General features: G+C 44.6%; 1 protein-coding gene across 2 annotated transcripts in view; it reads right to left on the bottom strand.

Moving 5' to 3' along the window:
• LOC119431703 (nucleolar protein 9-like) overlaps nucleotides 1-6417 on the bottom strand; it is a 63687-nt gene extending 57270 nt beyond the window's left edge. For both annotated transcript variants that reach the window (XM_037699183.2, XM_049670539.1), the window contains exons 1-2: nucleotides 5910-6417; nucleotides 1908-2149 (exon numbers count right to left, since the gene is read on the bottom strand). In XM_037699183.2, the coding sequence (XP_037555111.1) occupies nucleotides 1908-2149; nucleotides 5910-6159 (492 nt within the window). In that variant the 5' untranslated portion in view covers nucleotides 6160-6417. The remainder of the gene's footprint in view (nucleotides 1-1907; nucleotides 2150-5909) is intronic.
• Nucleotides 6418-15822: the final 9405 nt, after the last annotated feature.

Genomic DNA, 15822 nt, shown 5'->3' with positions numbered 1-15822 from the left:
TTTCAGAATGTCAAAGCTGCAAAAAAAGCTTGAATACTACTTTGCTGGTCAAATGCGCACCCTGTACACAGCTCATGGCTGCATTCTACACTTGAGAGCATGGCCTGTGAAATGGCCCTTTGAACTGCAGGCTGTACACTTAGACCATGACATATATGAGCTTTTCTTGCAGTTTCCATGTTCCAAAAGCTTTTGTATGTGGGCAGGTGTGCAACTGGCCAAATCTATAGCTAAGCTACACAAATGCCAAGTTTTCTGTCCTCCAGCACATTACAACAGGGATAACTTGCAAGAGGGTCGATGGTAAGCATGCGCTTTGCAAGCATGAGCTGAACATTTAGTCTCATAAGTTCTCTCCATCGCAAGACGCAGGCAACAGAAAACTTGGTCGTGCACAGCCAAACTAAAGATCTGGCTGTTGTACCTGCGCAATGAACTTAAACTTTGGTGAGAGCGGTATAATCATAACAAAGGTATCAAAAACAATGGCCTTGTCACATCAGTAATTTTTAAATGTGCCCTCCACTTCCAACATACATGCTTACAGTCATGCGTACTATGACAAAAGCTACCATGCTCTTTGACTACTGAGTTACACAGAATATATTTAGCATTTTTATGGATCTACATGGCACAGATGATATTGGATAACAGATATATGACTACAAGAAAAGTAACACTATCTCAAGCCACATTAGATAAATTCGCACCAAATGTTTGTACATTACCTATTGCATTATTCTCTTAATATATGTATGGTGAATTTCTTATGTATATAGGTGGATTCCAACGTGCCTTTTCACAAACCACCTTCAATGTCAATAACTCACTCAATGCAGCCTAAAACACAGCCAGCTGCTGTGATGTTGGCATTTTGCCCATGCAGGCAAGCTGAAACACTGTTGTGGTATAGTGTGGCCATATGTTAGCTATTCCTGTAGTGATGCCACAGACACAGTAACTTAGCGGATTTAAATTTGAAAAGCTAGGTGGCGCTACAAGTTGAAGGTGACATCATAGAACTTGTCAACAAGCTACACTTGGGTCATGTAGGTGGGAAAATTAATGCTGAAAAGCTGCTCCTTGTGTTTGAAGCTCTTTAAGAGTGCCCAGTGCCTCAATACAAGCTTTCGAGTTAATGAGGAGGGTTTCTCAAATGATGTGGAGTTGTGCCAACATCAATTTCAACTAATACTCTCAATTTCAGCATAAATGCAATACTTAGGTATGACATCTTTAAAGACAGCATTAGCTGATTTCCTACCTACAGCACTTTATTTTCATATAGATGTCTTCATTCGGCCATGAGCAACAGTAACTGTAGAAGCATCAAATTCATCAAGTACCCATCCTGCTATAAAATTCATGCACTTACATGGTGTACGTATCACACAATGCATTCAGAAAACTGTATGTTCAAAGCATCCCTTGTGCACTCAATGGTTGTTCACGAGTATGCAGCACACCATTTCCATATATTGCACCAATCGGAACTATTGGCTGGTGAAGGGCAGTGAGTGTGTCTACTACTGCCCACCATGAAGAAAGCTCTGGCCAACAAATTTTGGTTTAATTCTTCAACAGCTAATGCAAAGAAGTACGGTTAATACAAATAATATAACAGGTAAACCTAGACAAAGGGTGGGTTCTCCGTAATTTAGCACTAGCTGTGCAGACAATGGTGGTCTGGGCTAAGAAAGTGGTCAGTGCAATGCAGAAGAATTTTATTTTCATGTTTGCTAATTAGCAATGCCAATAGTTATAATTGCCATGATATAGTATCCTAAAAATGCAGAATAATTGAATTAACTGCTTTAATTTTAATTCTCAAAAGGTAGCAATGAAAGGCAGCCCATTTATTTTCAAAACATGCACAACATATAGTGCGATACAGATGTCCAACTTACAGTGGTGGGTGACTGTAGATACCTCAATGCAGCTTCAAGAAGAGTCTGTATCACAAAGGCCCCACATTGATCAGTGCACATTAAATGAACATTGTCCAAGAATGAGGACATGAAACGAGTCAGTACACTGATGCTTCTTGTATTAATAAGCAGCATTTGCATACAGTGGCTTGTTGACTCATCACACGAGAGCTGTACCTCCTTTCCACAGGTCTGTTCTGCCACATTTTCCAGGAAGAGAGCTAGTGATGGGGGAGAGAACCACACTAGATTAAAAAGTGCGGCACAGGAGCACAAGTTCCATAGAAGGAGTCATGTCTAATAATCACAAAACAATATTTCAAAATGGAAACTTTTTTTTATTATGTTATTTATCCAAAGGTATTAATCTAAGCTAGTTGCCCTTAGAGAGCATTAGCAGTAAATATTAACACAGACAGCAATGAGCAGCAGTATTGCCTTCTCACTACTGTCCAAGTATTCAATAAATGTTGCTGATCTCATATTCATTTACATAGAGTTTCCTACAAAAACTACTATCATCCAGGTACCTATGTGGACCCTTCTACAGATCCTGAAAGGCTTGTAATAAAAAAACACATTGCCAACCAAACAACATGCTGTGTACTAAGTAAATGAACGACCCCTCAAGCATTGTAATCAACCTCTATCAGTATGAAAGGGAGTGTGGTGTTACTAAAATACTGCACAACCCCAAAAATAATACACGGTCTTGCTCCAAATTTTGGCATGCCAAGTTTGCCTCTCATATTACATTTTGGTACCGAAGAATTTAAAATCCAAGTGTTTTCCATTGCACTATATATGGATAAATTTATTATTGATGCATATACTTCATGGCACCAAAATTGCCCCTCATGTACAGGATTTAAAAGCAAGTACCAAAGTAACTGTTTTGTGCTTTTGGCAGAAAAAATCAATAAGCATACTTGCCAACCTGCGCTTAAAATTCGTAAATATATTGCAGACATGACAAGAGGGGGTGAAGGGATAGCATGCATTTTCTAAAATAAAATGTTTGCCCTCAGCATACACATTTTGTGGGATACATAAGCACTTTATTAATGATGGTTTACCTTTACACACAGCACACAAGCAACAGCAAACTTGGAACATCAGAGACTGACAAGCAACACATTTTTTTAGATCACAGTGACTTCGCTGCTACCGATTTGGCCTGCTTCAAGAACTTGCCTCAAAAAACTTGTTGAAAGCAAGTACACCTCTGGTGTCTTGGGCTGCCTCAAGAGGACGGAGCAGGTACCATCACAATTTTTTTCTTGTATGCATTCTTTTTCAATCTTGCACTACTGGTCAACATATTATATTTTTATAACTTGACGCAACCATTCGTAAAATCTTAGAATGAGCCAAGATTTTTAAACTTAAAAAAAAAAAAAAAAAATGCAGGAGAGTTGGCAGGTGTGAATAAGTGACGGCCAAGGTGCATACCAAGGTAGTGAAACAAAGTGTCAAGCAGCCCCGTGGCAGTGCATTCGCAGCAGCAGATTTCAAAATGCTTCATCAATAATCCGCTTCTCTACAGCTGCAGAAACAGTGAACTGCTTATGCAAGTTTTTGGAACACAGAAGCCAGGAGCAAACTGAATTCCTCCAAAGCTTGGTCGCGCACCTGCAACCGTTCCTGCCAGACAACCAGGAATGATATTAGAGCTGGCTGCATGTCCTGAAAAGTGTGGTGGATTTGCCGATAAAGCCGTGATATATGTCAGTCTGACCTGCAGTGTGAACTCCTGACTTTCATGCAATGCAGATTTAGTCACATGCACTGTAAATTGCAAACGGAGAAAAATGCTGTGTAAAATATGTATATGTCGTAGATGCAGCTTCGCGTAGCACCCACTGTTGAGCACAGCTGAAGTAACACACCAAGAGGCAACCAAATGTTGAAATGCATGTCCATTCACTTTGAGTGCAGCAACTCAGAATCACAGCCCCAAAACAATGATGCAATTAGCTAATCAAGCTAATAGATGACGTAATCTGCTGCTAGCATTTGCACCATGACTGGCAGTTAGACTGGCTTCAGAACAGTACTGAACAAAAAGATATATTTATCATAACACAAGCACATCGCGAATCACGGGGAGGAGATATTTAATACACACAGTGCCGACTTCCAAACTGTTGGAAGTCGGCGCCATCTGTCTTTCTATGTTGTCCCTGTCTTTTGCGCTGTGCTAGTGTTACAATGAATTATAAACATGCCCGAGCCTCTAACCTTGTATTATATCGTTTCCGGTAGGAATATCATTACCTAAGTTTCTAAGCTATTAGGTGCTGGTTATTATTATTTATTTTCAATAATGTCAAACAGGGTGTGTACTGCTGTAGTCAAAGGGACATATATGGATAACATTTTGGTTATTTATGGTGCCATAAAGCTCCACTTTCCACTTTGTTCATTTCATAGCACTCATTGTTGCCTGCATTTTCAAGTTTGTGTGCGAGTGGACGTGTGTACATTTTTCTTTTCTCTCCTTCTTTGATCGGTTGCAACATATTAAACCAGCAATAGCATGCTAAACATTTCACTCGGCTAACCTCTCCAGCTATCACTGAAATTTCTCTCACAAGTGCGCACATATATTCCCGTACTGATTTATTGTGGTACATTCTTGGAATACGCAAGTTGTGTGCACAATGGTTGGGCTATGCAGTGTGAACAATGTAACAAAGCAGTGATTGTTCAAGAGGCTCAAAAGGATGGAAAAATTGGGGAAGTTCATGTTGATTCATGGTAACAGGCAGCACGAATAACTAAGACAAAGAAAGAATCACACAGAACAAGCTAGTGGTGTGGTTCTTTCTTTGTCCTTGTCGTTTGTACTGCCCATTACAATGATTCAAGACGCTTGCCCAAGCCTAGCAGTCTGGTATAGCACAATGCCAACTTTCTGATCAGTTTAGTTCAGGGGACCCAAAATACAAAATATATCTCTTTTTTTTTTTTTTTGTTCCTTACTGTATGTGTTTTACACTGGCTGCCATTAGACAGTCAGCCACAAACATGCTTTGGGAGCAGACAGAGAATTCATGACAATTATCATCAGTAAATTAAATGATTGTCTTTGTAGACAGCATTTTTCTACCCAGAAAGAGTGCACAAAAGAAGTGTTTTGCTGCTTTGCCACTCATATGCTTACAGCAAAGTATAACAATGGTGCTAAGATCCAATATTTTATTTACATAACCATCGCTGTGTGTGACAACTGTCTATACCACATCAGCTAATTTAGTATCTCTTGTCATCTCGAAGAACCTGTTTTGCAGGCAGCATATCATTATACAAGCCTTCGTTTAACCACCTTCACTGCATTACCAGTCATGAAAACCTCACTTCAAAAGTAATTTGAAGGGTTTAACATTTTTAACAGTGTGCGCGGCTGCCAGTTCTGAATGTAAAAACAGCACCAACAATGGTTTCAAAGCCTTAATGCCGTTGTTTGCTCCTGCTATCCGACAAGCTATAAATAGAGCATACTACTCCCAGCAAATGCAGATACCTTTTCTAGTTGCTCAACACACAAATCAGGACAGAAATAAACCCTGACTGTGCAAACAAAGCAAATAAGAGAGTTCAACTTCCTAGTAAGTGTAACTCATTGTGCCCTGCTGTGGTTTGTACGGCCATGTCCACCTGCATTTTTTACTGAAATGCATGGGAGCCACTGGTCCACTTTGGTAGTTCCACAATCTCAAACATCTTACCCCTGTCATAGCTTTAACATGGACAACGTTCACTGCGCGCTGTCACCGTTCCTCCCTTTCTGCATGCATGTGCAGAAAGGCAGTTGTCATCCTTCACGGCTTACAAAACCACCCACAGTGCACAGCTTGTGTTTGAAGCATTGAAGTGCAGCATTTTGAAGTTATTCCGCGATTAAAATGACACGTACCTGCAAGCGAGAACTGTATGGATTGGAATCACAAGTGTACAAAATATAATCAGATAAACTACCTTTATCTTCGTCGTCCTCGAACTCTTCCTGAAATCTCTCGCACGCCATCGTAAAGTACGATTTCGTGTCCTTGTCAACGTGGTGTGCTGGTGAAAACTGCACATGGCTACTGCTGTCCTCATGATTCGAACCGCGGCCAGCGTATGCACGTACGCATGCACCAACATTGTAGGCGTTTGGGCGCAGCGCATTTTTTTCAACACTACAGGATTTCCCTGATCGGTGCAGAGTGTGTTTCGCTGCTTTCATTCTTACACTTCACAAGCGCGTTGTCGGTAAGCCCCGGTATCAACCATGTAACAGACAGACAAAGCACGTTCTGCTGTGTACTTCTTCACTGTGGGTAAGAGTTGCTTTCATGCAAGAGATAGAAAAAAAAAAAAAAACTAAAAGCTAGCGCAATTTGAGAAGACTTGGGTGCCAGCTTCAGCTAACAGCAACAAACACGCATGCAAACACGCTTCAATGCATAAAGAACTGGAGGCTGCCACATTGATCACGTGACCAGCGTATGCTGACGATGACGACGAAACGTGGATGGTAACGAGCATACTGTTTGAAACAAGGTAATGGCTGATGCCAGCAGAGTAACACTTGCTGTGTAACACTTGCATTGTTAATTGCCTCGTTTTTAAGAAAAAAGTGCAAATTTGCTTTTGCTTAAAGGGTTGCGAACTCCTTCTGGGACTACTAAAGAATAAACTGGTGTCGCCGCCTTCCGGCAGCTACAGAAATCAGCTGGTCAGGGAGGGTTGCCAGGTGACGTATTGCGGGTGTTGCCCAGAGCCGCTATTCTGGACATTCCGCCATTTTCTTCAAGGCATGACGTAGGCGCGACGCTTACAAAATGGCGCTCATGGCCCCGTTTTGCTTTCGTAACGTGACGCAAATTTGACGTTTCGCCTAAGAAACTGTATTGTAGGCATTGAACCTAGCGTGGTTGATAAAGCAAAACAGTTTTCCTCCCCAGTAAAAATAAAACAGCTAGCTCAACGCGTACAATTATTCCATCAAAATCGTTTCTCGCTTCCGTCGTCTGCATGCGCGCAGGCTGTCGTCTGCTTCATTAGCTAGGATGCGTGTCCTCGGGAAACTGAATGAGTCATCGTATATTGGCGCCCACGCGCTTGCTTTCTAGCTTGAGACAACATACGCGACCTGCCAGTGGTAATCAGCGCACGCTCTAGGCCGCGTTATCGCTATGTCGTGATCCACAAGTGACTGAGCCAGACTCGTCTGGCTGAGAAGCGGCCGAATATCATCGATAGCGTTGCGCGCGCCACAGGTATCCGCTTGAGCGACGCAAACGCCGGCACTGCCATCTCTTGTGCACTTCGCTGCTTACTCGCATCGCGAGAGGAAACTTCAAGGCGCCGTCTTGCGTACATTTCTTTTTGTAAATTAAAAAGTCACCGTTGTCATAGCCTTTGATGATGCGAAAAGTCATTAATATTGATTACAATACAAGCGCAATAGTGAAAAGTGCGAAATGTCGCAGAAAGCTTGCTAGTTTCAACCAATATTATTTCAAATAAACGTGTTTTTAATAAAAATGATGGTGCAAAACACAAATGCCAACACCACCCGAAAGCGTGCAAATGCTATGAACACGCGTTGTGAACAAAAGATTTTTATGGCCCGAAATGACAGGGAAAATGCGGCGATACGCATGCCTCTCCACTGCCGTTGCACATGGCCGCTCATTACCATAATTCGCGCGGCTCGTCGCACCACAAATTATGGCGGAAAATCTCTGCAATGGCGGCCCAGCGCAACGTCACGCAACGTCAAATTGACGTTTACGAAACAGCCCTTCCTGTGACGCTCTTCACAGGATATTCCTTCAGCCAATCAGCAAGCTGACATGCCGGCTATCTCGGGACGCCACCACATATTCGCGAAATTGCAGATGCATTGTACGAGCTTCGGCACGCTACCGTCCACTTTCTTTTTAAAGCGCTAAAGTCGCAATATAGGTGCCAAGGACCACAAAAAAGTATTAGTCGATAAAACTGGCAGCTCCACGTCACGCTTCGTCATTCTGACGAAAACGCAAAATTGCATTTTGCAAAACTTCCGTTTCCCGGCACAAATTTCAAAACACGTGACCTCTGGACAGCCAATGAGACAGCCAAGATGGCGGATAATGGCGGCCGTGCAGCCGCCATGCGTGTCCAGAATAGAGCCCCAGCATAGGTCTAATAGGGTCATTCCACGCGAAACGTCCCAGCCCAAAAACCAAACATGGTTGATTTTCTTGAAAAAAATTGAATAAGGTTTCAACAAGGTATTTTGGTCGACAAAAAATTTTTGATCGCGTGAGCGCTATTGAAGTTTCCGCAAAGAAGCAATATAGTTGGTTGGAGGTAAATTTTTTTTTTATTCAAGTCTGAAATTAGGTGTAATAACAAAAGTTTATTTTAGAGCATTCTAGGGGCATCCTTCTTTCATATAATGTTATAACTGAATGCATTTTAAAATTTATCGCGTTTATTTGGCTCAGTAAAAAAGCAAGAAATGTTGCGTTTTCAGAATTTTTTTTCGCATAAACTTTGCAAATTTTTCAACTACAATATTCTTTCTTCCTTTTTGTATGCCAAAATAATTTGAAATTCTTAAGGCATATATTTTTTTAGAAAAACACCTCCAAAGTTGGCAAAAAGTGGATTTTTTTGCGAGATTCATGCCACATTTAAAGGGCATTTCCGGCGATTTTTTGACCATGTCGAGCTAATAAAATATTTAGGTTCCCGAGACCCTCCTGCGACGCACCTGATAGGAGAATTGTTCCGCAAAGTCGAAAATAATTTTAAATAAGCAAAAAAGCGCAAAAACGAAACCGAAACCGGAGCAAGCAGCCGAGCGAACCTCTGCGTGTGACGTCACGAATGTATCCCCGGCGGGGAAGGCGCGCAACGCATGCCGGTCTCGCCCGCAGGGTGAACGAAACCGGCGAAGAGCAGACGCTCAGCTTATTCTTGACCGCGCCGGACCTTCGGGTGACATTGTATGTAAGCTGCACCACCTATTCGGATCTGTCAAACAGTGACAGTTATGATTTAGAAGAATTCAATAGCCACGAATCGCCGTCCTCCACCACTAGAGCCAGCACCCATGCGCAACATATCGCGCTGCGACATGAAGACCAAGGGTAGCCCTAACCACTGATATACGTGCTGCTTGCTATTTTAGGTGTTTTACCCCTCTCAGGGAACCGCTTCGCATGCTCACTATAAGATGTGGAGCACGACTTTCCGCATTTGTATCCCACAAGAACGCCGTTGACAGTCCAAAGCACCGACGGTGCATTTGTTTACATCGGTAGGTACAGCGACCACTCGTACGTCGTTCGCTTGAGATAGCCGCTCATCGGTGACATCAATTAATGTCAGAACATATCAAAACACGTAGATTTTGTGCATGTAAGCACCGTTACATCACTCTGGGTCGCGCTGATACGTGCTACCACACACCTTCGGAAACAGCGAGCGGGAGACCGTAGTAGGGAAGCGTTGTGCAGCCTGCTTATCATTCTTCGTATTCTCTTCATGCACACAATTAGTGCTCCGTAAAGTAGACCTAGATTGGGACATTGCGCGTTTGGACGCTCATTTAGAGAATGTATAGTTTTCTCGCGGAAACGCAGATGCCATGAAGTATGACATCGTTGGCAGCTGAACGAGACGGTAATTGTTTACACATGCTCTATCGAAGGGGCCTCCGCTTGCTGCCCATTTGGGATACGAGACAAACAGTGCACCTCGTAAGCTAAATAATGAGTCAGCATAACAATAGGTAATAATACACCCATGGATCTGCGTAGTCACATTTCATTTAGGGAAGCGCCGGCGAGTGCGACCGGTCGCATTCGAGAACGGCAACGTATACGGATGTTGATTGCGCGTCGTGTTGTCGCTTCTAGCTTTTTGCGTGTGCACTGTCCGAAATGAGGAATGGTTTATTTCAAATCCGTATGGTCAAAACTGAACTACAGAAGCAGCTTTCCTCGTCCTAATAGCTTAATTAGCTTCATATCAGTGGGTCTGGTCCGCCAGCAGCAGACGCACGAACTCGGCCACTGTGATAGGCTTAACCTCGGCTGAACGCGATCGGCTCAAACTGTGTTTGCGGATGGCGAGGGCTGAAGTTCGTGCAGCCAACAACGCAACACCGCTTGCCACCCCGCATCACTTGCCCGTCCACAGGGAATGCAACTTCTCGCGACAGCAACATCTCACGCCAAGCGCTAGCTCACGATCGTCGACTCCTGCACGTTCTCGTCGCTGTCGTCTGCATGATCCCGGCATGCTCTGCGTGGACCATTCCTGACGTCATACACAATGTGGCCTATAACTGAGGAGGGGGTAAGGTAGGGTGCTCGAGGCAATAAATTAAATTCATTTGTAAAAAAACTGTGCAACTCTCAAGCCTGCTTTTTTTAGGACATGACGGAGGTATTCAGAGGAACAGACCCAGCGAATTTCATCGACATCCGTTGTCATCGAAAAATCGCCGGAGTTGCCCTTTAAGCCTTAAGCACGGAGAAAGAATAACAGGAGGCGAAACTCGGGGCCGGCGCCAGCGCGAGCACTGGTCGTGATTGTCACGCTGGGAGAGGATCGAGGAGACGCGCTGGTGGTGACGATGATGATGATGATTTATTGGCATCCCCTTTGAAACGGGGTGGCGACAAATAGTCACCTAGCCTGCTTGATTTAATCAGGTATACTACACATGTTCTTTATCTCGCATTTTTGTATACCTTTTTCAAAAATTTAGCTTGTACCGCTGCCTATGATTTTAAGAGATCAGGTCGTATCCATCTTTTCCCTGCTTTTTTTCCACCAGTACTCTAATCGTCTCTTGCTGATCTCTACGGCTGATCTGTTTGTTTCCTTCCACTTTAAACCCAAGCGCTTCTGGGAGTTGCACGTTACCTACGGTTCTCGCTGGGTGGATCCGGTCGCATTCCATTAGGATGTGCTGAGTGGTCTCTGGATCTTTACTGCAGCATACACATGTCTCATCTAGTTCCGAATATTTGTTCCGATATGTTTTCGTCCTTAGGCAACCGGCTCGAGCCTCAAATAGCAAGGCACTGCCCTTTGTGTTATCGTACAGATTTTCCCTTCTAATTTCTTTCTTCTCATTCTTGTAAATCTCCATTGTCCTTTTCGTTTCCATTCTTTGCATCCAATTCACGGTCTCTATTTCTCTCACTTTCTTTCTGATGACCCCTGGTTGTCTATTTACAGTTTCGATTATCCTGTACTTGGTTGCCAACTTCCTTGACCTCTTCCTCCATTCTGTGTCCACGCTTTTCATGTAGAGATACTTGTGCACTTTAGCCGCCCATTTATTTTCATCCATGATCCTGAGCCTTTCTTCAAAACTAATTTTGCTTTGTGCTTCTCTGACTTCAAAAGAGGCCCAACCCATGTCTCCATGCACTGCCTCATTTGTCGTATTACCGTGTGCTCCCAAAGCCAACTGGCCTACTGATCTTTGGTTAACTTCTAAACCCGCCAATATATCCGATTTTAAGCATATAATGGCATTTGCGAATGTTAGCGCTGACACCATTACTCCTTTCCAGATTCCACGCACCACCTCATACTTATTGTGGCCCCACAATGCTCTGTGTTTCATTAATGCTGCATTCCGCTTCCCCTTTATTTTCAGATTATCTTGGTGGTTGCTTGAGTAATTCTTTCCTTCGTTTATGTGTACGCCGAGGTACTTATATTGCTTCACTATGGGTATTACTTGCTGTTGAATTGACACCACGAAGTTACTCGTGTGTTCATTAAAGATCATAATCCCTGATTTCTCTGTGCTAAACTTAAGGCCTAGATTTGTCGCTGCGTTCCCACAGATATTCGCAAGTATCTGTAAATCTTTTTTATTGTCCGCTAGTAGCACAATGTCGTCTGCGTACATCAATCCAGGGACCTTCTGTTGCACCATTTGTCCATTACGCATGTAGGATAAATCAAAACCTAATTCGCTGTTTTCCAGTCGTCTTTCTATGCCCTTGACGTAAAGCGTGAACAACAATGGTGACAGAGGGCATCCTTGCTTCAATCCTTGGTGAATTCCCACCATTTCATTTCCTTTTCGGCCTTCCCATGCCACTTGTACTTGGTTGTCTCGATATATCTCCCTCAGCAGCTCCACGAAATCGTCATCTATGCCTTCGTATTGAAGAATATCCCACAACAATTCCCTGTCTACGTTGTCATAAGCTCCTTTAATATCTAGAAATGCTATCCATAAAGGTCTTTTCTGAGCTACTGAAATCTCTATGCACTGAGTTAGTACAAACATATTGTCTTCTAAGCGTCTGCCTGGCCTGAACCCATTCTGTAGTTCCCCCAATACACCGTTTTCCTCCACCCACTTCGACAGTTCTAATTTTATGGCTTGCATTGCCATTCTATATATCACCGACGTTACTGTAACTGGCCTGTACGAGCTCGTCTTATCCTTATCTCCTTTGCCTTTGTAGATAAGATTCATCTTGCTTTCACGCCATCCAACGGGAATATTCTTTGTTCTAATCACTTGCTCTATGGCATTAGTCAGCAGTGCCTTGCTTTTTGGACCGAGGTTTTTGATTAGCTGTATTGGGATTTCATCGGGTCCTGCTGCCGTGTTGTTAGGGACATTTTCTGCTGCCTTTTTCCAATAAAAGCTTTCTATGCTGAATTTTGATCTCTCAGGCCTCTCTGTTGTTGCTGGATCTGTTGTCTGAACTACGCTTTTTCTCGTCCCGAAGTTATGCCTGATAACGTCTGTGATGTACCGCAGCGCATCATCGCCTTCATAGATGTTACCGTCTGCCTTGAACGTCGGCGCAGCGCCCCTTGTGGTGACGGAAGGAACTACTTCCCTCGCGGCACGGCCGCCTGGATCGGCGCGCGCCGATCGCGTAACCCCGCCGCGCGCGCCGATCCAGGCGGCCGTGCTCGCGGTCGCAGCGGCGCGCGCGTGGCCGCGGTAGCCGCGGTCTCCGACGGCGCCCGGCGTCGTCTGCTACGGTCGGATACCGCCCAAAACGTTTTGCTCCAGCGCGGTTTGCAATCCGGGGATAGACGACCTGTAGACCGTGTTAGTAGGATATTTTTTATAGATTATTATTTAGGATCACATGCTATTTATGTGGCAATAAGACCAAGAAACTTGAAAGATCAGACGATCTGCGATAGTAGCCAAGGCGGCGCACTGGCATCAAGCCGTCGCGTGCGAGCAGACGACAAGAGCCAACGGAGGCGTTGCAAGAGCGCGCTCGCCGCGCCACGGATCCGCTGCATCGCTTCGACAAACCATCACGTGACCATACGTTATGCGTCCGGCGTTCTGTAGGGGGCGCTGTCACGACGTCCGCCGTTTAGTCCGCCGTCCGCCGCCGTGGTACGTCCTGTGCTCCTGTGTGACATTATGACGACGCGGGAAGGAGCAGAGTTGCACCTCCTGTATTCTTTCTCCGTGGCCTTAAGGCCCTCCAGATGAAAATATGTCAGATAGCTCAATATGCGCACCGGCCTCTTAGCTTGTGATTTAGAAATTTTTATTCGAGTAAATTTTGTTTGAAGCGAGAAAAACATTTTTGAAGTCAACAACCAATATCACCAGTAGTCATTGAGTGCGTGCCGCCGCTCCCACGACCGGACTCGAGTCGAGTCCGGCCGTGCCGCTCCCCTCGTCGTCTGTTCGTTGTCCGCTGCGCGTCGCCATCTGCCGCCCAGCAGATGGCGGCTGGTATATGGGGGATCATTTTTAAGATATATGGAATTTTTAAAAATCGCCTGTAGCAGATATAATTCTAGTCCTTGAGCTGGATTGTTCAGAGGCGGACAGTATACTTGCATGAGAAATCGAAACGCATATTGAACTAACTAACAAAGAACACCTACTTAACTTCCTAATTAATTAATTTACGGCGCATATTGCAATTTACTAATTGTAGCCGCCGAGTTTGAAAGACGCATCCACTTGAAATTATTTTCCAGGATGACACCAATTTTGAGATATTATTTCCTAAAGTGTGGGACGAAATAGGTGGGCGGTTACTTTTGCGCTTCAGTGCATAGATGAGCATTTTGTTAAACAAATCACAGTTTCACCCCGAAAGTCGAAGCATCGATTGCCATAGCAAATTAGTGGACAGCTATAGGAAGTTAGGGAATTTGCAGGCGCAAGTTGGAATCAGCTAGTGCAACACAGGGTTAATAGGTGGATAGCAAAATGACGATGTCGTCAGCTAGCGACTTCCGGTTCGCGAGTTACCGCTTCTGTTGCTTCGTTCAGCCTTGCCAGCAGTTTCTACAGTGCGATTTCCCGCTGTTCGCGAAGAAAACACGCTTCAGCAACGTGATTATGGTTGGCTGCTCGGCATTAGGGTGCTCGAACTCTTCCGTGAAAGGAAAAAAAAAGTGTTTCGTTTTCCATGGAATGAAGCGCACAAACGTAAATGGGCAGTTGCCGTCAAACGAGCGACCGTGAACGGCGAGCTGTGGGTACCGAACGTAGGAGCCAGAATATGTGAAGATCATTTCGCCACAGGCAAGTGTTTTGGCGAATAACTTCGTCTACTAACGTTCTAGTTCAAATACCCCCTTTTTAACAATCAGGTAAATACACACAGGTGCACCCAGCAAGGATCCTCAGCACATTGATTATGTGCCGTCTTCATTCTGGTACAACGAAAAGGCAACTGAGGCTGCACGAAAGAGTAAGGGGAGGTAACGTCAAAATAATTCGTGCACGTTTGAGATACTTAAATCAGTGCTTTCTCTCTGCAGTTATACACGACATGCGTATCTTGACAAAAAACGGGAGACTGCGAAGGCACAGCAGCCGACGACATGGCGCGCGCTGGGCACCGCTGCAGACAAAACAGCGGACGAAGCGATCGACTGTACCTTTTGTTATGGGAAGCGTTACCAACAGCCACTTATTAGGTTGACTTACCACTTATTAAAAACTACTAAGTTAACGAACGTTCCACTTACACTCGACAAACTCCACTCCACTCGACAAACGTTTGCGCTTGATAAACGTTATGACTATTTGACGCGACACAAACACGTTAGGGCATGAAATGCCTGCCACATCAAAATACATGAGTCTTGCGATCGACAAGCGACGCGATGGCTGTCGCGTTCACTCGTCGCCTACAAGTCGTACCGCATGCGAGCGACGAGACGAGCGACGACTTTGAGCGACGTCTCCCCGGTGTTGCCGGTATGAAGGCAGCAAATACTCGCCGAAACTGGCGTTACGCGTGCTTTATTAATTTAAGTTGATGTGTTTTAGTCTAAAGACTAGCATTAATATTTCTAAAGGTCTTAATTGCACTACGTTATTATCCTTACACGTATCAAAATCTAGTCGTTTGCTCGTTCCGTGCGACAATCGGTAATACTTGACTGAGGTATATCCAGTTCCGACTTCGCGCTATTGGCTAGTCGCTCATAGCACTTCCGAGCGACCGAGCGACAAATTCTAGATTTCCAGAACCGAGCGATCTAGCGACAAGAACAAGCGATCTATCTGTTCGCGCGACGGCCCGTTTCGTCGCTCGTCGCGCACAAGATCGCTCATGCGGTTTGGGCTTAAGGGCGCCAACATAAGTGCGAAGGAGCGAGAGCTCACACCTACGTTTTGGAACTGCCCAGCGGTGGTTATATCGTGGTTTTTCACCAAAGTTCCGCAGTATATAAAAGACAAAGCGCGTGAAGCATGGGCATGAAGTGACGGCGGCATAGACGGCGTCGTGGTCTCGAACCGGAAGTTGTAGCAGAATACGCCGTACCCCACAATCCCTTGCGACAACCGAGATTTTGCTATCCACCTATCGCAGGGAGACTCATCGTCCTGCAGTGGACATAAATATGCGTCGCGGTAAAG

This window comes from Dermacentor silvarum, chromosome 1 (assembly GCF_013339745.2).
Source record: "Dermacentor silvarum isolate Dsil-2018 chromosome 1, BIME_Dsil_1.4, whole genome shotgun sequence".
Classification (NCBI taxonomy): Eukaryota; Metazoa; Arthropoda; class Arachnida; order Ixodida; family Ixodidae; genus Dermacentor; species Dermacentor silvarum.
This window is presented reverse-complemented; position numbering and strand designations above follow the sequence as displayed.